The sequence below is a fragment of the Coturnix japonica genome, chromosome 1 (assembly GCF_054131305.1).
Source record: "Coturnix japonica strain WE chromosome 1, WE-NBRP24, whole genome shotgun sequence".
Lineage (NCBI taxonomy): Eukaryota > Metazoa > Chordata > Aves > Galliformes > Phasianidae > Coturnix > Coturnix japonica.
The window spans coordinates 269,824-291,624 of record NC_140663.1 but is presented as its reverse complement, the minus strand read 5'-3'; the positions used below and the strand labels follow the sequence as shown (position 1 = coordinate 291,624).

The following is a 21,801-nucleotide window of genomic DNA, read 5'->3' as shown; positions in this document are numbered from 1 at the left end:
CTGGAGGGTGTGGGGGGGTGTATGGGGGTTATGGGATGGGGGTGGAGGGTATGGGGGGTGATATGGGGAGTGTGGGGGGGTATGGGAGGTATGGGGGTTATGGGGGGAGTATGGAGGGTATGGGGGGAGGGGGTGTAGGGGGTGTGGGGTTATGGGGGGTGTGTGTGGGGTATGGGGGGGGTTGGAGGGGATGAGGGGATTTTGGGGGGGTGTTGGGGGGTATGGGGGGGGATTTGGGGGTTTTGGGGGGGGTGTGGTTGTTATGGGGGGGTGAGGGGATTTGGGGGTGTAAGAGGAGGGGATTTAGGGTATGGGGGGGTGAGGGAATTTGGGGGGGGGTTGGAGGGGGTATGAGGGGATTTGGGGGGGGGATATGAGGGGATTTTGGGGGGGGAGGGGATTGGGGGGGGTGGAGGGTATGAAGGGGGTGAGGGGATTTGGGGGGGGGTATGTTGGGGGGTATGGGAGGGGTGAGGGGATTTGGGGGGGGGTATGTTGGGGGGTATGGGAGGGGTGAGGGGATTTGGGGGGGGGTATGTTGGGGGGTATGGGAGGGGTGAGGGGATTTGGGGGGGAGCTGGAGTATATGGGGGGAGGTGTGGGGATTTGGGGCGGGGGTTGAAGGGTATGGGGGGGTGTGGGGATTTGGGTGTTTGTTATGGGGGGTTTGTTATAGGGGGGGTCGTTATGGGGGGGCTGTTATAGGGGGGGTTGTTATGGGGGGCTGTTGTAGGGGGGTTTCTTATGGGGGGGCTGTTATAGGGGGGGTTTGTTATGGGGGGGCTGTTATAGGGGGGGTTTGTTATGGGGGGGCTGTTATAGGGGGGGTTTGTTATGAAGGGGCTGTTATAGGGGGGGTTTGTTACGGGGGGACTGTTATAGGGGGGGTTTCTTATGGGGGGGCTGTTATAGGGGGGTTATTGGGGGGGCTGTTATAGGGGGGTTTGTTTTGGGGGTTGTTATAGGGGGGTTTGTTATGGGGGGGCTGTTATAGGGGGGGTGTTGTTATGGGGGGCTGTTATAGGGGGGCTGTTATAGGGGGGGTTTGTTATGGGGGGATGTTATAGGGGGGGCTGTTATAGGGGGGGTTTCTTATGGGGGGGCTGTTATAGGGGGGGGTTGTTATGGGGGGGCTGTTATAGGGGGGTTATTGGGGGGGCTTTTATAGGGGGGTTTGTTTTGGGGGTTGTTATAGGGGGGGTTTGTTATGGGGGGGCTGTTATGGGGGGGTTTCTTATGGGGGGGCTGTTATAGGGGGGGTTTGTTATGGGGGGCTGTTATGGGGGGGTTATGGGTGGCTGAGGGGATTTGAGGGGGCACAGCATGAGGGGGGTGATGTTATATGGGGGTGAGGGCATTTGGGGGTGGGGGCACAGTATGGGGGGGGGGGGTGATGTTATGGGAGGAAGGTGATGGCTGCGAGCTGCGATGCACAGAGATAATTATAGAGGGAATAGATGGCAGCGAAGGTTGCGAAAGGTTTGTGTTTACTCGTGTTGCTTAGGAGCAATGCACAAACCACACGGCAGCCTTTGAACACACAACGTCTGCGGGTCGGAGCTGCAGGGGAGGATCAGATCCGCGTTGTTCTCAAGTTCTCTACAATCCAAATATGGGCCAGGAGTTTAAAAAGGCTTGAAATGAAGGGCTGGTAATTCACAGGCTGCTCTGTTGGGATGGGGAAAGGCTGCTTTGTGGCTTCCTACATGGCAGCAGAGGCAAAAGCTGATCTCATGTCATCCTTGCTTTTGTTTTGGGCTTCCTACATGGCGGAGGAGCTGATCTTGTGTCGTCTTTGCTTTTGTTTCGAGGGCAGCTGAGGAAACCTGTTGTAAAAGCTGCGTGTTTAGATGATATCAAAGCCAAAATACTCAGCCTTGTGCACGTGGGCAGCAGATATGGAGGCAGAGATCAAACTCCAGGTCTTCCTTTAGACACATTGTGATGCTGAAGGCAGATATCAAACTCCAGGTCTTCCTTTAGACACATTGTGATGCTGAAGGCAGATATCAAACTCCAGGCCTTCATTTAAACACACTGTGATGCTGAAGGCAGATATCAAACTCCAGGCCTTCATTTAGACACATTGTGATGCTGAAGGCAGAGATCAAACTCCAGGCCTTCATTTAGACACATTGTGATGCTGAAGGCAGAGATCAAACTCTAGGCCTTCATTTAAACACATTGTGATGCTGAAGGCAGATATCAAACTCTAGGCCTTCATTTAAACACATTGTGATGCTGAAGGCAGAGATCAAACTCTAGGCCTTCATTTAAACACACTGTGATGCTGAAGGCAGAGATCGAACTCTAGGCCTTCATTTAAACACATTGTGATGCTGAAGGCAGAGATCAAACTCTCGTCCTTCATTTAAACACACTGTGATGCTGAAGGCAGAGATCAAACTCTAGTCCTTCGTTTAAACACATTGTGATGCAGAACTTTGCATACAGCCAGGAACTGTCATCCAGAGCTGATTTCAGACATATTCACTGAGCAAAAGAAAACAGACTGTGAATAATAGGGTGACCAAAGCACCGATGGTGCCCTGACTGTGAATAATAGGGCGACCAAAGCACCGATGGAGCCCTGAAAAGTGTTAAAACAACAGCTGAAATACTTGATTTAATGGCAAAAGATGCAAAAGATGCAGCTTTCAGCCAAAGAGGGATATTAGGCTTTTACATTGAGGGTGGTGATGCACTGGTTGCCCAAGGAGGCTGTGGATGCCCCATCCCTGCAGGCATTTAAAGCCACCCTGGGCATCCTGGGCTGCTGGTTGCTGACCCTACACACAGCATGGGGTTGGAACTGGATGAGCATTGAGGTCCTTTTAAACCCAACGCCATTCTATGATCTCTAAACCCAATCCCCCTATTCCCAGCCCAAGGAACGGGGTAGGCCGCAGTGCAGCGGGGTAGGCCGCAGTGCAGCGGGCCGTCTCCATGGCAACGGCCGCCATGACACCCCTCCGCGGGCCGCTCTACGCTACCGAACTCATCTCTATGGTTCTAACATAGGGGTCGGGATGGGAGTGAGTCCTCCAGGCCGCAAGGGGGCGCTGTGGGGCGGGGCGGAGCAGTGAGAGGGGCCGGGCCGGGCCGGGCGGAGCGGCCGCTGCCATGGACGCGCTGTACCGGGCCGAGCCCCGGCCCCGCCGCACAACGGCCTCATCCCCGTTACCTTGGGCCCGATTCTCCGCCTGGTTGGACTGTGTCTGCGTGGTCACATTCGATCTGGAGCTGGGACAGGCCATGGAGGTGAGGGGGGTAGGACCGGGGGTGGGGGGGAACGGGTGGTGGTGGTGGATGAGGGGATCCTGCTTTATCCCTATGGATACAATCCTTTATCCCTATGGATATCCTCCTTTATCCCTATGGATATCCTCCTTTATCCCTGGGGATATCCTCCTTTATCTCTATGGATATCCTCCTTTATCTTTGGGTATATCCTCCTTTATCTCTATGGATATCCTCCTTTATCCCTATGGATATCCTCCTTTATCTCTATGGATATCCTCCTTTATCTCTATGGATATCCTCCTTTATCCCTATGGATACCCTCCTTTATCCCTATGGATATCCTCCTTTATCCCTATGGATATCCTCCTTTATCTTTGAGGATATCCTCCTTTATCCTTGGGGATATCCTCCTTTATCCCTATGGATATCCTCCTTTATAACCTGGGGATATCCTCCTTTATCCCTATGGATATCCTCCTTTATAACCTGGGGATATCCTCCTTTATCCCTATGGATATCCTCCTTTATTCCTTGGGGATATCCTCCTTTATCCCTGGGGATATCCTCCTTTATCCCTATGGATATCCTCCTTTATTCCTTGGGGATATCCTCCTCTATCCCTGGGGATATTCTCCTTTATCCCTATGGATATCCTCCTTTATCCCTGGGGATATCCTCCTTTATCCCTATGGATATCCTCCTTTATCTTTGGGGATATCCTCCTTTATTCCTGGGGATATCCTCCTTTATCCCTGGGGATATCCTCCTTTATTCCTGGGGATATCCTCCTTTATCCTTGGGGATATCCTCCTTTATCCCTGGGGATATCCTCCTTTATCCCTATGGATATCCTCCTTTATAACCTGGGGATATCCTCCTCTATCCACGGGGATATCCTCCTTTATCCTTGGGGATATCCTCCTTTATCCCTATGGATATCCTCCTTTATCCTTGGGGATATCCTCCTTTATCGCTGGGGATATCCTCCTTTATCCCTATGGATACCCTCCTCTATCCCTATGGATATCCTCCTTTATCATTGGGGATATCCTCCTTTATAACCTAGGGATATCCTCCTTTATCCTTAGGGATATCCTCCTTTATCTCTATGGATATCCTCCTTTATCCCTATGGATATCCTCCATTTTCCATATGGATATCCTCCTTTATCCCTATGGATATCCTCCCTTATAACCTGGGGATATCCTCCTTTATCCCTGGGGATATCCTCCTTTATCCCTATGGATATCCTCCTTTATCCCTAGGGATATCCTCCTTTATCCCTATGGATATCCTCCTTTATCCTTGGGGATATCCTCCTTTATCCCTATGGATATCCTCCTTTATCCTTGGGGATATCGTCCTCTATCCCTGGGGATATCCTCCTTTATCCCTATGGATATCCTCCTCTATCCGAGCTGTATATGGGGGGTGAGATACCCGAGAAGTGCAGCTGCTGCTCCCCGAAGGATGGAGGCCTTTCTGTGCTAATGAAGCTCAACCCATGATGGAGCTCAACACATAATGATGGAGCTCAACCCATGATGGAGCTCAACCCATCGCTGTGTGGATGGACCCGGCTGTGTTTGCTTCCTGAAGGCGGCACCTGCTACTGACTGGAGTCCAACGCCATCCTGTCAAGTCAGACAATGGAAGTAGTACGGATAGCAGGATGATAACGGGATCATTATCAGCCCTTTTTACCTCAAAAGTGTGTTTTAATGCTTCATAGAACGGCCTGGATTGAAAAGAACCACAGTGAGCATCTCCTTCCACCCTCCTGCTATGTACAGTGTAGCTGACCATCAGCCCACAGCCACATCCAGCCTGGCCTTGAATGGCTGCAGACCCACAGGGGGCCTTTCTAACCCATTTTATTGCCTGTCTACTCATCTGGTGCCATCACGATCTTTCTGCTTATCCCTGTTGTTTAGGTCAGGTCTGGACACTGTGGCTGCAGCAGTGAAGTGAAGAGGCCATTGAGTGCATGAGAAGTGGTTCTATTGCCCTGTGGGACTTGGTCCCAGCTGAGCCTGCAGGGGGAAGTTTGCTGTGAGTGCTATTGGATGAGCTCAGAGCTTGTCAGAGCCCCGCGTGGTTTAGTGGGTTCATGCACCCAGGTGCTGTCTATAGCAACAGGCTGGGAGTGGTTTGCAGCACCTCGAGCTGCAAAACGAGGCCGAAGGAAGGGGAAACCTTGCATCATCTCTGCAAATATATGTGTGATGAGGCAGGTATCGCAATGGTAATAATCAGGGCATGGGAATGGTAATGATCATAGCATGATTGGGCTGGAAGGGGCCCCCCAGCCCCACTGTGGTGCCCACCCCCAGCTGAGGTTACTCAATGGCCCCATCCACAACCTTGGGCACCCCCAGGGCTGCGTCACCACTGGCAGAAGGATTTCCCTTCCCTTCTGCCCCCAATCTCCCCTTGTATAGTTTATAGCCGTTCCCCCACGTCCTATCATTCTTTGCCTGTGTATAAAGCCTTTCTCCTGCCGTTGATCAGCTCCCATGAGCTGATTGAAGCTCGCATGCCTCGTGCTTTGTGCGCAGTGATTTGTCAGCCTGGATAAATCATCAGCCTGAAAATCAGCAGGTCGTTACCAGTTCTGCCTCCTGCATCACTTTACGTTTCTTCATGGTCTCTTTGTTGCTGTGACCACCGTGGATGCCAACAGCCACACTTCAGTTCCAGGGTCTGCCTGCAACGCGTTACCTCCCCACTCATTGGCCCTTATGGGGAGGGCAGAAGCACAAAGGATGTGGCATAACTTGAGCCAGATACCCAGCCACCATTGAGGTCAGCTAATAGAAGCTATTAACTTTAACAGAATGGCCTGAGTTGGAAGAGACTTCAAAGATCATGAAGCTCCAACCCCTCTGCCACATGCAGGGCCACCAACCTCCACATTGAACAGCAGCCCAGGCTGCCCAGGGCCCCATCCAACCTGGCCTTCAACACCTCCAGGGATGGACGGGGCATCCACAGCCTCTCTGGGCAGCTGTTCCAGCACCTCACCACTCTCTCTGTTAACTACATCCCTCTCACATCCAACCTCAATCTTCTTCAAACCTTTTCCCCTTGTCCTGCTGTTATCCACCAAGAGCTGTTGAGATCATCCCGTCCCAACCCCCTGCTATGTGCAGGGGCCCAGGCTGCAATGAGGACACATCCAGCATTGAATGCCTGCAGGGATGGAGCATCCACAACCTCCTTGTGCAACCCATTGCAATCTGCCTTCACTCTCGAGCTCAGGTTTGGATCACGAGCAGCACTTCTGATGGGTCAGTGTCAACCACACAAGTCTGCTTTATAATACAGCAATTAACAAAGCAGACATCCCTGCATCCTTCAGATTGATCACAGCCACAAGGAAGCGTTTGGTCGTCTAATGCAAAAAGGAAGCGTGCAGAAGAATGCGTCTGCTCCTGCATTGCAGCTGCGAGGTGTCCCTTCATGCCCCAGCCCTTCGTGCTCCACTCCTGCTCCAAGCTCAGCACCGCTGCACGTGGGATGTTTGCTCCTATGTCACCTCCTCTCTCTTCTCTCAGCTAATTGCCTTCATGTTTAGCTGTCGATTTGCTGCTCTCTCTGAAGCCGCCCGGGCGACCTTGGCAAGGAAAGCAGCAGAGAAGTGAAGGCTGAGCGTGCAGTTTGCTGGCGGGGCGCCTGCCCTATTTATAGAGCTGTGCTGAGCTGAGCTCTCTGAGCTCCACGTGCTCTCACGCTGACCTGGAGCTGAGCTCTGTGGCTGCAGCTCCTCAGGGCTCCTTTGCTTCTCATCTGCCTTAAAGCCACCCGCGCTCAGTGAGCACTAAGTGCTGCAAAAGCTGCGTGGTTTCCATCCATGGGTAGGTAAGTGTTGCATCCTCAGCCAGGTGCCACGTACAGCCCACGGCTGCTGTTGCAATGATATCTCTTGCTCCTCATTGTGGCTTTCTGCTGCTGGATGTGGGTGTTGGTTGCGTGCAGCTCTGTGCTCACCCCATAGAAAACTTCAACTTGGGTCACAGCGAAGGCAGGAACAGCTCTGTCAGCATTTACATCTTCGACTGGATGCTCTGAGGTCCTGAAGATCCCTTAATGTGAGATGCAGGATGATGAGCAGGATGCCGTGTGGTTCAGCTGTCACTGGGATGCTGACAAAGCACTTGGTGCCAGCCCTGCTGCTTTTCCATGCACATTAAACCATGTCTTTCTGACAGCAGCTCTCAGATCAGCCAGGCTCAAACTGAGCTCTGCGTCCCCTCTGGCTTCTCCTGCCTGTCATTTTAACTGCTGTGAGCAGCATCTCCGGCCAGCCAGGCTCTCAGAGCTGTTCATTAACTGTTTCACCCTCAGTTCTGATAGATGCTGAGCCTCACTCCAGGTTTGGTGGGCGCTCTGTGAGCAGGGTGCCTTGTTCTCCCATCCGTGTTTACACAGAGCTTCTTTTTCAAAGCTCTTCTTACTCTGTCCCCCCCATCTTGTCTTCTCATCTCCTTATTGCTCAGAACACCAGCTTTCCTCGCTCCTTTGAGAGCGTTTGGTGCTTTTCTGGTGAATGGTTCCATCAATTTCTAGCAAGAATCAGAACAATCAATACAAAAAGTCACCCTCCTGCAAGCAATGCAGCGACTGACCTACTGACTCTGGTCTCTTTTGCAGTTGGTGTATCCTCATGACTTCAGATTAACAGAGAAAGAGGTAAGCGCTCCATTTGCTCCTTCTCTTGTTAATAGCTCCTCGTGTCAGCGGTGGGGGTTTGCTCACTCTGTGTTTTTTCCTTACAGAAGACGAGTATCTGCTACTTGTCCTTCCCCGACTCCTATTCAGGTAGGTAGCAGCTGCCTTAGGAGAGAAATGGGTTCATGGTGGAAGGAGTGAGTCATCGTCTGATGCTGCAGCGTGGCTCCAAGCAGCACCCAGCCCCGAGGTCTGAACACTGAGGCTTATTGTCCTTCTCACTGCTCTCTGGGCATAGAGCTGTGATCCACTGGGTGGCAGAGATGCTTTCCTGATGGCCTTGCATGCTCCTGCTTCACCCATGCGAATAATACGTTAAAAAAAAGTCAGAAAGGGCAAATTTTCGTGAGGTTTGCAGCTGTTGGCTGTCAGCATTTCTGCGTTGAGTGCTCAGCAAAAAGGAATCACACAATCACAGAATTATCGAGGTTGGAAAAGACCTAGAAGATCATCCAGTCCAACCATCACCAGTACTTCCCAGTTAAATCATATCCCTGAACACAACTTCCAAACATTTCTTGAACACTCCCATGGTCGGTGACTAAAAGGAGTAGATGGGGAGGGATGCTCTGGCAGCGGGCCTTCCCAAAGCCTGTACTTATAAACCAGAGGGACTGCAGTAGTTGTGTTTGTTCCTATGAGTACCCTTGCCTTTCATACTGGCTCCTGATGGTTTTGGGTGTCCTCCCATGAGTTTCTGGCAGCTCAGGGCAGACTCAGTGCTCCTTTGATGACAGCCAATAGGAATATCTTTATAACAAACACAGCAAATCTTTGCAGTTCTGTGCTGGGAAGGAATGATGCCCCTTAGCACCTCAGTCTGCTTTGCCTTGGGTTTCGTTCAGAGAGCTCTGCTGCTCCGAGTTCTTCCTGCCTCGTGCTTTTGATTGCAGCGATTCCCTGCTTTGTCCTTGCTGGAACATCTCACTGACCGTCTGTGATCTCTGCCCAGGTGGCCTGGGGGACACGCAGTTCAGCTTCCGCCTGCGCCAGTCTGGGGGGCAGAGGAGCGCTCACTATGAGGATGATGGCGAGTACAACAGAGAGGCACCCCTCACACTGCAGGTGGGTTTTGTTTGGTGCTCTCTGTACCCTTACAAAGCAAGCAGTAACGCTGTTGGGTTTTAAATCCAAATACGCCCTCGATGGGTTCAAAATTACTCATTTTCTTTGGTTGGTTTCCCTTGAAGAGTCAGCAAAGAAGAAAACGTTGAGCACAGGGACTCCTGTAATGTGAGTGCAGGGCTGTGCTGAGAGCTGCAGCTGCACCAAGAGGTGGAGCTGGAGCAGGAGGAACCCGGGTTAGATAGCAATGGCTCCATCTGGGCACCTCAACGCTTCTGCACCCATTTGTGATGTGCAAGAAGGAACGGGTTGTGGGTCTCAGGAAGCACCGTTGCTTCCTTTGCTGGAGCAAATGGCCTTTGGATCAACTCATCCTCCTCAGCTCATCCTCTGATGCTTTCAGTGCTCACACCTCAACGCTTCTGCATCCATTTGTGATGGGCAAGAAGGAATGGATGTGGCTCTCAGGAGGAGCAGGAGGATTCCTTTGCCTCAATTCTGCCTTAGAGATTTGTTTCTTCCAACTTGTGTACATCTTTTTGCGTTGTGATTCCGGGATGGCCGATACCATCTCTAAAGCAGTAAAGAAAAATGGCCAGCATAGCGGATTCTCTTGTTAAAAAGCAACATTTCTAGACAACAGAGGCTTAAACCATGGCACCGGCGGTGCCTCCAAATGCGATCTGAAGGCTGATCTTTGTGCCTGGCACTGATAGCTCTCCTTCCCTCTTGCTGTCCATGGGAACCCCACAGGCACAGAGTGCTTGAAATTAAAGACCTTGTGGATGGCGGCATTTGGGCTCTCCATAACAGCACTGTTTCTCTTGCAGCGGGAGTCAGCGCATTACTTTGGTTATGTATACTTCAGGCAAGTCAAGGACAGCTCGATGAAAAGAGGTTATTTTCAGAAGGTGAGTGCTGAAACCAGATATGTCGCTGTAAAAAGGCACCTATCCGTGGCTGTAAAACAGCACCGCTTCCTACGTGACACCCACGGCGCTCCTGCAGGAAGCAGCAAAGGTCGCGGGGAAGAGGAATATGTGGAAAGTGTCATTCCAAACAAACCTGGATGCAGTTGCCATGGTGTGTTAATCACATGAGCGGTGACCTGCTGTCTGAATCACGAGATCCTGGAGGACTGGAATAGTTCCTTCAGTCTGTGCTCTAGTGTTACAGGCAGAGAGGGGACAGGCTCAGCTAGTGCTGTCTGTGCTATTAAACCCCAGCCCTGCTCTTATTAGTCTTTCTCCTTTGAGCAGCCACCTAGGAATGGGCTGTTGCTGTGCTGACTGTGGTGGCAGTGATGCTGCTGTTACCACACAAACCTCATCTCTCAGCGTAAACTCCTTTAACGCAGACAATGCGAAAAGAATAACATGAATTTAAACCTTTATTTCAGTATAGTTATGCAAAGTGCTTAGAGTTATTCAGACAGATGGGTATAGTAACTGCACGAGAGAATTGGTTTTCAGATTCACCTCAGAAAGGGAAAATAGTTTGATCTGAAGATCCACTGTTTCCTCTGTGGATCCATAGTTTGGATGGCTTAATTAATTTTGAGTGGCAGAGCTCTGGCTCAGAAGTAAAGTGTTTGGATGAGCACTGCTGGGATACTCATTGCATCCTAAGCAGTGCGTTCTGTAACCATTAGTGGAGGAGAACAACCAGTGTAGTGATGAATAACCCCAAGGGTAGATAATAGCAGGACGAGGAGAAACACTTTTAATTTGAAGGCTCCTTGAAGGCTCAGCTTGGAGGAATTCCACCAGGGAAAGTGCTGCTTTTCAGCTCCTTCATGTTGTTGATGCAGTTGTTTTCAAGCAGAGCCCTATGGGAAGCGGCACAGGCATATACTGTGCCAGCAATGGCCACAGCACAGTGGCTCTGACTCCTAATGTCCCTTTTTCCCCCCAGTCTCTGGTGCTGGTGTCACGCCTTCCATACGTGAACTTGTTCCAGTCGTTGCTGCAGCTGATTGCTCCGGAATACTTTGATAAGCTGGAGCCATGCCTGGAGGCAGGTGAGCCATTGGATCGAAGAGGGGACAGTTTGCATATGGAAATCTTCCGGTGCTATTATCAGGAGGTTCCTGAAAGACAGCTGAAACGCTCCAAATTAATTCGTTCTGAAACAAATCCCAACAGGGAAAAGACTTTGATCCAAGTGCCTGGCTTGTCAAAATGATAAACAGCCGTAAAGGATGCATTAATGGGAAGTGTCTGACAATCCTAATAGGCGATGCTGTCAGTTGTGCATGCAATGTATTCCCAAAGAGGGGAAACGTTTGCTAATGTGATGTATCTATTCAGGCCTTCACTGCACCGTTCAACTTCATTGTGATGTGTTGGCGGTGCAGTGCTGCTGGGTCTGCAATGGGAGCAGCGGTGCAGCCATAAATGCAGCATCTGGCCTAAACCTGAGCAGTTATTTGGTGTAGGGTTGGTTTGCAGCTCGCTATGGGGACACGTGAACCAGGAGTGAGTGATAATAAATGAGCAGAACTCACAGGGCCAGCTGAGTTAGCTGCACCGACTTCCTGCTTAAACCATTCTCTTTGCATCCCTGCAGTGTGCAATGAGATCGACCAGTGGCCGCCTCCAGTGCCAGGACAGACCCTGAACCTGCCAGTGATGGGGGTTGTCATTCAGGTACGTGCTGCTGGTGGGTGATACTCAGCAGCAGACCAGGCCAAACTGGGAAGGGGAACGTGTGCTCCCTTTCCTGCTGGATGCTAACGTTGCTGTTGGCTCTAGATTCTTTTCTTTACTCATAACCACAGTGCAATTAGAACTGGAAATTGAGAAAGCTGGAGCAATTAGAACTGGAAATTGAGAAAGCTTTCCACAAGGGTGGTTATTAGGAAGGAAAGTACACTATGTGTGCGTGCTCTTTCCACCTCTCTGATTAATTTGTCCTTAATTAGGTGAGAATCCCATCCAGGGTGGATAAGCCAGGATCAAGCCCGGTGAAGCAGTTCAATCAAGAGGTAAGTTGAAGTGTGTCATGGCACGAGTCACTGATGGGCAGAATAAGGACTATTGGGAAAGGAGGTGTAGAAGAACTGCGACTCTTTGAGCCTTGGCCCATTTGAAACCACTTTGGTGTGGGGTCGGTTCAGTTTGAGTGAACATCTTTGCTGCTTTGGTTCAGCTTTGATTTTGATTCCTGTTCATCTCATCTTCTCATTCCCCCCCTCCTTTGAACAATGTTATTGTCTGTCTTTCACTCCGGTCTGAACTTTTATAGCCATATTCCCAGCACTTATTGCCTATGTCTGTATCTTGAGCTCTGCCTTCATCCAGGGGAAGCTCCAGAAAGTAAAGGAGTATTTATGGAGGAGACCCTTGAAAAGAAGAGATTCTCGGTTCTTGTCTAAGAAAGGAAATTCATTTGAACCTTGAACGCCCAATCTAGGTCTATTCCTGGCTCCTATCTCCAGGCATTGATATCATTCTTTTATTTTTGGGCTTATTGTGGAGGGAGCTGTTTTGATGCATCAGCTGAGGTGACGTTTTAGTCAGGATGCTTCTATGTAACAACAAAGTCAAATTCGTTTGTTGTTGTTGTTTCTTTTTATTTCCCTTCTTCATTTAGAATCTCCTACCAGCCCCACTGGTTCTCCCAAGCATTCACGAACTGGATCTCTTCAGGTGAGAGCCCTTCTCCTCTCCATCTGCTTTGTGTCCTTCCTGCTTAGAGCATCCCATAGATCGTAGGGATGGGGGGAGGGTCCCTAATGCATCCACTGGTGCTCTAGTTAGAGGAGTGTTTCTTTTCTTGATCTCAGCTTAAGCACCGTAGGTACCATTCTAACACAAACATACTTATGTATATGAAAAGACAAACTGAAATCAATTGCTTTACATGACTCGAAGCATTTCTTGTACACCTATATACAGTGGTTGAGCTGTAGCTTGTATAAAGACGTGTGACATTCTGTTGTTGGATACAAGAAATCAGCCCTAGGTTTCAAATGCCCAGAGGCACATCTGGTTAATAGCGATAATAGTGTCTGATCTTTTCTGAACCGCCTCTCTACACTCCACTCGTCATTTTTCCTTTCATTAACAGGTGTTTCCAGCCAGTGCTTATTCACGTACAGATGTTATGGGAGCTGATGCTGCTGGGAGAGCCAATTGTTGTGATGGCTCCATCCCCTACGGTCTCTTCTGAAATGGTTCTGGCTCTCACCAGGTAACGCCCTCACTTTGGGATGCAGATAATGATAACATATATATATGATAACAATATCAGGCAGCTTTTCAGATATTCTCTTCTGGAAGGTCAGTTGCGTTAGGCTTAGTTTGCCTGTGAAAGTAGGTAAGAGAAGAATTAGCACAGCAAGACAGTCTTGTTCGTGTTCCACCCATAGCAGAGAAGAGTGAAAGTGAGTCCCTGGTGTCGGGATTGCTGATGGTTCATGGCCCTGAGGAGCGATACCTCTAGCAGGACCAAGTGCTGCCCTTGGATATGAACTTGTTGTAAGCATACATTCCTCATTTCTGAAGCTTCAATGGCAACTATTCCGTCTGTTGTTACAGCTGCCTTGCTCCCCTGAGGTACTGCTGCGACTACCGCCCCTATTTTACTATCCATGACAGTGAATTTAAAGAATATACCACCAGGACACAAGCTCCGTAAGTAGCTGACAGACCCATGCAGCTCTGTGTGTGGAGGAAACCCCGAGAATAACATTGTTCTGTGCTCTTTCCCTTCTTTCCAGGCCTAACATTGTTGTGGGAGTCACGAACCCTTTCTTTATCAAAACACTCCAGCACTGGCCTCACATCCTTCGTGTTGGGGAGCTCAAGATGTCAGGTAAGGATGGAAGCAAGTCCTGTTGTGCTGCTGTGCCTTGTTGGGGCTGGTGGGGAGTTGTAATGTCATTTTACACCTATGTTCTTTTGAGAGCTCAGAAACCAAAGGGAAGGCTGTGATGAAGCAGCCGATGTGCAAAGTGAGTGTGAACCGTGGTGAGGACAAATGGTTGAGAGGAAAACGTGCTGCGTTTTTCTTACAGAGCATTAAGAAAATGAGAGTCTCTGCTGGGTAGGAAAGAGAAAATTCCATAGACAAGAAAAGTGAGGTAGAAAGGGAGGCTTTATGAAGTTCAGAAAACTGAAGTCACGGTGGTGGTTGTGGTGTTGTTTTTGCATCTTCCCAGTCCAAACTTTCAGCGTGAAAGCTGGCACATGGGAAGGCTTATGTGAGAACAGAGCTAGGAGAGGATGTGATTTGTGATACATAAGCGTAGCACAGACGTTCTCGGGTGTGCAATCTCTTGTGTGTGCTGTGAGAGCAGATCAGAACCGGAACGAGTTCTTTCCTGTCCCTCCCCAGGTGACCTGCCCAAGCAAGTCAAGGTGAAGAAGCTAACTAAACTAAAAACCCTCGACACAAAACCAGGTACGTCCTCTTGGCAGCGTGGTTTAATTCTATCTGCCCTTCCTGGCAGGGGATTTTAGTGGCTTTGCAGACATGAGCATTACACACATTTGATATCACAAGAAAGGGACATCTTGGTGTCCTCGTGCTCCTTCTGCTACGTGGCTCTTTATAAGGGCGTCCCCCAGCTGATAAAGAAAAGCAGTACATCTTTGTTCTGAGATTGAAAAAGACAATTAACATTAATCGTGGCTAATTAGTCTGGTGTTGGGGAGCAGACTCTAATTTTCTTGCTCTTTTGTATCGTGGCCGCTTTTAAGATGTGGTGGAGCTCAAAGAAACTTGCTAAGCTGGATGTGGCTCATGTCAGGCCTGGCCATGAGCCGACCTCAGTGAGTTATCTCACCATACACATAGGATAAGAAGGTCCTTGGGGTAATGCATTGTCCTCTGATGCTGCTGTGAGTGCTGGCTGCATTAGCAGTGTTGTAATTTTTGTAATGAATTTGATATGATGCTTATAATCAACCCTCTGACACTGACAGCGCTAGAGACTTCAGCTCCCTGCACCACGTCATGGTGCCTTTTCTAGATTAAGTTTGTTTCTAACATCACTTTCTTTTCCAACCTAGGAATCTACACCGCGTACAAAACGTTCCTTCACAAAGACAAAACTCTGATAAAGAGGTTGTTAAAGGTGAGCAGCTCCAGCCCTGCTCCACGTCATATGTGAGGTTGTGGGAAAACAACTCGGCTTAGCAGACAGAACTCCACGAGCAGCAGGTTTATCTTGAGCTTGATTTAAGTGCCTAATGATTTAGTCAAGTGCACTTGAATGCGTTTCTCAGGCCAGCTTTAAAGTTCTTCACTTGATACCATAGACTAAATGCTGGCTGAAGTAACCTAAGTGAGGGTTACTTCACTTATCTAATCCTTATTGAACAAAGAGTCTGAAGAAACAGATTTTATGTAACAAAACATGAGTGTTGTCTTGAAGCAGGGGAGCAGCACATGCATTCAGGGCAGCGCGCTTTCCAGAACGCCCAGGACTGGTTGCTTCTAGCTGCAGAGTTTGCAGCTCCTGTGTCTATCTGCATAGCAGAGAGTAGCACCTTTGTGAACACCCTGCTTGTGCTCGCAGGGCATCCAGCGGAAACGCCCGTCTGAAGTCCAGAGCGCCCTTCTGAGGCGGCACCTCCTGGAGCTCACCCAGAGCTTCATTATTCCCCTGGTGAGTTGGGCAGGGACCCATCAGGGCGGCGTGAAGGCGAAGGGAGGGAGCGGGGTGCTTTGCTGAAGTGACAGGTTGGCACTTGCCCTGTTTGATTCGCCTTTATGTGAGCATAAAGGTTCAGATGTGGCGCTGCGGAGATGTTTTGCTCCATAGAAAGGAGCCTAATGTCTCTTTGATTGAGAATTTCAGTCATCAGCATGAAAGCCTGCAGGTTGGGGATGCAGCACGTTGCGTGTGAAGGCGGAATGTTTGTTCCTGCAGTGCAGAAATAGTCACCCCACCCCGTGATTTGATTCTCATGCCAAACCTTTGCTCTTTTAGTCAAAGCAGGTAAATAGGGATGGAGAGACGTCAGCCCAAAACCTTCCTCTTCGTCTTAGTGTTAGAGTCAAACCTATGCCAGTGTGAAGATGTCCCTGCTGAGCAGCTCAGGGGGTTGTCCACCTGGTGACCACTCTCCCAAGGCGGATTGTAACCAGTGTTTGCTTTCAGAGCCCTCCTGATCCGGTTTCTTTAGAGAGCCAGTAGTCCTTTATTGGTAACCATCCATTTTCCTTAGAGAGCCAGTAGACCTTTATTGGTAACCATCCATTTTTCTTAGAGAGCCAGTAGTCCTTTATTGGTAACCATCCATTTTCCTTAGAGAGCCAGTATTCCTTTATTGGTAACCATCCATTTTCGTTAGGGAGCCAGTAGTCCTTTATCGCTAACCATCCATTTTTCTTAGAGAGCCAGTAGTCCTTTATTGCTAACCACCAGTTGCACATGCCTGGCTCCTTCCCTTTATCTTCTACACCATCATAAGGTGTAGCAAATGAGAGAACAGAACATATTTTAGGGCTTCTTGCCACCTCCTGCCAAAGGCGGAACGAGGTGATCCTTGAGGCCCCTTCCAACCCAAGCCATGGTTCTTCCCACCTGACCTTTTCTTGTTTCAATGTAGGATTCTTGCAGGGTGTGGTTTTGTGACCTAACCCCTGGTGGGAAGCAGGCTGGGGTGCTTAGGCTCATATAAGTACAGCAATAAAGGAAAAGGAAAGAGTAGGAAAAGGGGAGAGTAGGAAAAGGGGAGAGTAGGAAAAGGGGAGAGTAGGGAAAGGGGAGAGTAGGGAAAGGGGAGAGTAGGAGGCCAGGGATTGTGATGCGCTGGAGAAGTCCATAAAGCTCAGTGACCACGCAAGAGGCTCCTTGATTGTTGTAACATCTTTGTTTGCTTTTAGGAGCACTACATTGCAAGTCTGATGCCTCTGCAGAGGGCCATCACTCCATGGAAAGTAAGTTCAGCCTTCACTCCCTTCTGCTTTCCTTTGACTGGGGGTCGGGTATGATTCTGCCATATGCTGATGGTGTGCTCTGATACACTGCGGGAACTTCCCTCGTTAAAGGAAGAGGGTTATTACACCTTCAAAACCAAGACAAACTGAAACAAACATGAGGACAGATGCTTCCTGTTTTGCAGTAAGCTCTGCTATTGTGAATCTAAGCTGAATTTTGCTAGCAAGATGTTAATGTCTCTTTAGTTGCAGTTTTGAATCTGCCTTGTGCGGCCCCCTGTATTGCAGATACAGACCTTGATTTCCTGTGGTTCCCTTCTGGGTCTGTGTAACGCGGTCCTTCCATTGCACAGAATCCCCCACAGATTCGTCCTTTCCGACAAGATGATTTCATGAAGACCCTGGAGCACGCTGGTCCCCAACTTACCTGTGTCCTTAAGGGTGACTGGTTGGGTCTTTACAGGTACGAGTTCATTCTTTACATACACGATCTCCTTAGCAGCTGGTGCAGCTTAATATGAACATCAAATCCTGTATTAGAATTGAGAGCAAAAAGGGGGATTTCAGGACAGAGATCAGTCATGAGGAAAACTCATTCCCATGAAGAGTTGGTCAGGAAGAGCAGAACACACAGTCAGATCATAGAATCATGGGATGGCCTGGGTTGAAATGGACCTCAGAGATCATCTCGTTTCAATCCCCCTGCCATGGGCAGGGTCACCAACCACCAGACCAGGCTGTCCAGAGCCTGGAAATCAATCATGTCTTTCTTGTAATCTCTGAAATGAGGAGCTCCAGTTGGGTTTAGGACCTTAAAACTGGAGGTGGAGAACTGAAGAACACCCAGTTCCTCTCTGATGGGGAGCAAGAGGAGGGGACGTGTCTTTGCTGTCAGCTGTGTTGTTCACTCTCTAACAGGGAATGCCCCTTATAGAAGTTCCAGGTCCTTGGCAGGTGGAGCAGGAAGACGTGTAGGTCTCCATCCTGTGGTGGTTGTACACCTCGGTACAGCATTCAGTCCTGCTTTGTTCATAGTGCAAACCAGCAATTTGGACATAAAAGACCATTTTGTTTTAGGGATAGAGTGTGGGAAAGTGTGCCCGTAGCTTTCATAAAGGAGAACTGGTATTGTTCTGAAGTTCTGTAATGCTCTGAGATGAAGGGAGGAGTAAAGCTGCCCTGTCTGCTCCCCCGTGTATCCCAGTGAAAACTGGTTTATTGCTGGAGAGGCAGGAATTGCAGATCTTCTGTCATCAACTGGGTGATGCCTTGCTTATGTGGGAGAGATGCAAAGACCAATTAATTGTCTGGGGCTCAGCTCAGTGCCAGCAAGTGTCAGACAGCTTTCAGTGTCAGGAAAGAAGGGGAATTAAGGGAGATACTGTGGAGGAATGTGGATTTGGATGTTGGACCATCCTAGTTACCCACCAAAAAGTGGCTGTAGATAAATAAGAAGGGCAAAGGAAGGGAAATGTGGGGCTGGCGTGAACTCCTTAGGATCCCTGCCGTCCCCTTCTCATTGTCACCTTGCTTTCTGCAGGCGTTTCTTCAGGTCTCCCAACTTTGATGGCTGGTACCGTCAGAGGCACAAGGAAATGACCCAGAAGCTGGAAGCCCTTCACTTGGAGGCCATCTGTGAAGCGGTACGTTCCAGCTGCAGGGATTCAAACCAGGGCAGGGATTCTCAGGCCTGATACCTGGAAATGGAAACACTCCTTGGATGTTTGCTGACGCCTCTCGGTGCAATAGCAGAGTGGGGACAGTGCATTGTGCCCAAGGGAAGCACAGGGCTGCCTGGTGCCCAAGTGCAGAGGTGTCCTTGCTGTTATTCAAGCGGCCCCGCTTGCATTAGCCAGTGCAAACCCACTCTGGCTGCTCCTGTCAACTGTTTCTCATTCATCAGGCCCTTCCCGAGCCAACAGAGCCCCAGACTGGAAACGTCACCTGTTGCTGGCTCCCTTAATGCCTATTGAAAATAGGTAGGAATTTTAGCAGTGATCGCTGGTGCAATTTCTCAAACTGAGCTGCTTCAGGGATTGCCCCAGGAGCTCCCGGTGCAACTTCAGCTGCAGTGCTTGCTTCACTGGTTATCCATGCAGGTCCTTGAGCATGGTGTGGGGATGCCAAGGCTGTCTCTTTTCTTAACAGCCCTGACTCTGGCAAATAGATGTAAGTTCTGAGCGCAGCACAAGTGCTGACTGGAGGAGGGGAATCCTGCGCCATCTGCCTATTGCTGCATCTTTCCTTGGCTCTTCTCTTGCAGGCAGGAGCTTGATGCTGTCGTGGGCAGAAAAGCGGGGAGAGCTCTGTCTTGCTCATTTAGGCTAAAGTGCTGTGAGCAGAGTTATGAAAAGAGGATGAGAAACCTCCTCCTCACTTTTATTTCAGGCTTTGCTTAGGGGTGTCTCTGAGAAAAGTAAAGGAGAAATGGCCCTTAAGGAAACTGTTCTTCTCTTTCTGTAGAACATTGCGGCGTGGATGAAGGACAAGTCGGAGGTGGAAATCGTAGACCTGGTGCTAAAACTCCGCGAGAAGCTGGTAGGTTTTCCTCCAACTCTTCCTGCACTCGTTCCTTCCTGTATCACTGTGGCAGGGAGTGACCAGGGGATGTAGATTGCAGCTGATGCTTAGAAAGCTTTGTTTTTCCTCCTTCATTTGAAGGACTGGTAAATGGGACAGCAGTGAATCCTTACAGGTTGCCTATGAGAGAGTCCTAAGTTCTGTCTCATTCCATCAGCCCAGGTGGCAGTTTCCCATCAGTTTTCTCTTAGCCCCCCTGCAGAGACAGTGTGAGGTTTGCTCAGCCAACGCCATAGCAGAAAGAGGACATGAAGCTGCTTCAGAACTCCTCATTTCCTCTCCTTCTCCTTCTCCTTCTCCTTCTCCTCCTCCTCCTCCTCCTTCTCCTCCTCCTCCTCCTCCTCCTCCTTCTCCTCCTCCTTCTCCTCCTCCTTCTCCTTCTCCTTCTCCTTCTCCTTCTCCTTCTCCTTCTCCTTCTCCTTCTCCTTCTCCTTCTCCTTCTCCTTCTCCTTCTCCTTCTCCTTCTCCTTCTCCTTCTCCTTCTCCTTCTCCTTCTCCTTCTCCTTCTCTTCTCCCTCTCCTCTCCCTGTAGGTAAGAGCCAGGTGCCAGCATCTCCCTGTGAAGGAGGAGACCCTGCAGCGCGTGGGCCTTTACATCGAGACCATCATTGACTCCTTGCCTGAGGATCTACAGGCCGTGCTGCACCACCACTGAGTGCACTGAGGGGCTGCAGCAGAAGGAAGGGCCCTCACCCGCTGTGAGCAGCTGCTTGGAAAGAAAACCTCTGATCCAGCCACCACGGCCCCGTCAGGACCTTCATAAGGTCTTTGGTTTCTGAGCACGCGGATCAGAACCGGAGCAGAAATGGGAATCCACGTGCACTGTTCTGTCTCGTCCTGCTGCAAGGAGCTGGATTGAGGGGCCTGCAAATGAAAACCAGTTTCCTGCGTGGCTGTTAGTAGGTCAGAAAGCGGCAGCATGTGATAGGCTGTGCAAAACATGTTTTGCCCATATATACACATCCATCTTTGCCTAGTGCTTGGGCTCTCAGTGCCGTCATCCTGCCTGGAAGAAGTGGGACCAGCCCTGTATGGGGGAGTTGTTTTTAGGGCAGCTCCTGCTGGTAACGAGGGGGATGTTAGTTCCCCACATAGAAACCATGTGGAAAAGAATTGATGCTGCCCATTCAGCAGCCAGAGCTTCAGCTGTGATGGGAGTGGGAGGCTGAATTGCTGGATGTGAAAGGCTGGTTTTTCTCCAAGGCAAAGAGAAAAAGGGACTGGTGCATCTGCAAGGAGCAGAGCTCTCCAGAGAGGGCAGATGTGCACCGTGTGAATGGCAACAGCCAACACAGCTCTGCGGAGAGGAGCTGGTCTCCAACTGGAATTGATTCTGCTTGGGAAAATCGAGTGTGTGCGCCCTGGTATCATGTAGAATTGGAGCTCTGCCTCGGGCAGCAAGGTATGTCTTACACGGTTAGATGATAAAGCACGGCGGAGGATCTGATTCAGGCAGTCCCACCATCGCTGCATCTGCTGTTGCATTCCACCATCTGCCATTTGGCCAGCGTCCTGGTGTGTACCTGGAGGATGGTTCTGCAGGATGAGCTGGGTAGGTTGATGCACTGCTCACGCAGGAGCAGAGGTGAGCACTCAAACCATGCAGAGCTGCTGAAGCTCTCCGTTGCATGGAGCGAGCTGCCGCCTGCTTCAGCCTCAGCCCATGGGGTAACGTCAATAAGAGGTGGAGGTGATGGAATCCCGTCTGAGTTCTCCCACCGCAGAGCACAGCTGGGGCAGCACGGAGGGGTGGTGGGGCTGCTCTTCCTGCTGCCTTCAGCCTGGAAGCAGCAAAGCAAGGAGCCTCGGCTGTACCGCCCCATTGCAACGCGTTTGTGCCACGCTCCTTAGCAGCAGCCCTCCCTGTACAGTGTATATGGTGTATATAGTCCGTGCGTGTGTTGCTGCTCTGATAGCTCTGCAGTGACTGTGGTGGACTGAAGCACTAATGTATAGTAGAAAATAATAGTTCAAGAACCACAAAGCTGAGCTAAGCTGTTTCTTGATTTTGGGTCTGAGATGAGTTTGTTTAGTAACCTGTGCAGAGATGCTGAGCTCCTGTGGCACTCAGCAGCCCCAGCTCCTCACCGTGCTCTGCAGCAGCACAAACACCCTCACGTTCACAAGTGTTGTTCCCCTGGAGGCTGTTTTCAGCTTTGTGCTCCTCCCAAGGAGGTCAGTTATCACACTTCTTGCAACCAGCTGCCCATAATTAACATCTTCACTTTCCTAACAGCTTCTATGTGCCAATCACCTCGTGCCCTTTCTCCTCTGCCCTGGCTGGAGGTC

The 21,801-nt window shown here is 50.0% G+C and overlaps 1 protein-coding gene across 5 annotated transcripts; it reads left to right on the top strand.

Annotated features, from left to right (window-relative positions):
- The first annotated feature begins 3,108 nt into the window (after nucleotides 1-3,108).
- DENND6B (DENN domain containing 6B) lies at nucleotides 3,109-21,496 on the top strand. 5 transcript variants are annotated; one of them, XR_001552562.3, is made up of 21 exons: nucleotides 3,109-3,261; nucleotides 7,897-7,935; nucleotides 8,022-8,064; nucleotides 8,927-9,039; nucleotides 9,870-9,950; nucleotides 10,954-11,059; nucleotides 11,608-11,687; nucleotides 11,963-12,025; nucleotides 12,634-12,689; nucleotides 13,111-13,233; nucleotides 13,581-13,676; nucleotides 13,763-13,857; nucleotides 14,380-14,445; nucleotides 15,057-15,121; nucleotides 15,566-15,655; nucleotides 16,879-16,932; nucleotides 17,286-17,395; nucleotides 18,473-18,575; nucleotides 18,836-18,911; nucleotides 19,396-19,470; nucleotides 20,045-21,496. XR_001552562.3 is itself a non-coding variant. In XM_015850826.3 (20 exons), exons 1-20 carry the CDS (start codon nucleotides 3,124-3,126, stop codon nucleotides 20,165-20,167), a joined length of 1,719 nt encoding a protein of 572 aa, XP_015706312.1. In that variant the 5' UTR covers nucleotides 3,109-3,123; the 3' UTR covers nucleotides 20,168-21,496. The 5 variants fall into 5 exon arrangements, 4 of the variants coding, with proteins under 4 accessions (XP_015706312.1, XP_085366772.1, XP_085366780.1 ...); XM_015850826.3 differs by lacking the exon at nucleotides 18,836-18,911; XM_032446759.2 differs by lacking the exons at nucleotides 3,109-3,261; nucleotides 18,836-18,911 and adding an exon at nucleotides 7,029-7,104.
- Nucleotides 21,497-21,801: the final 305 nt, after the last annotated feature.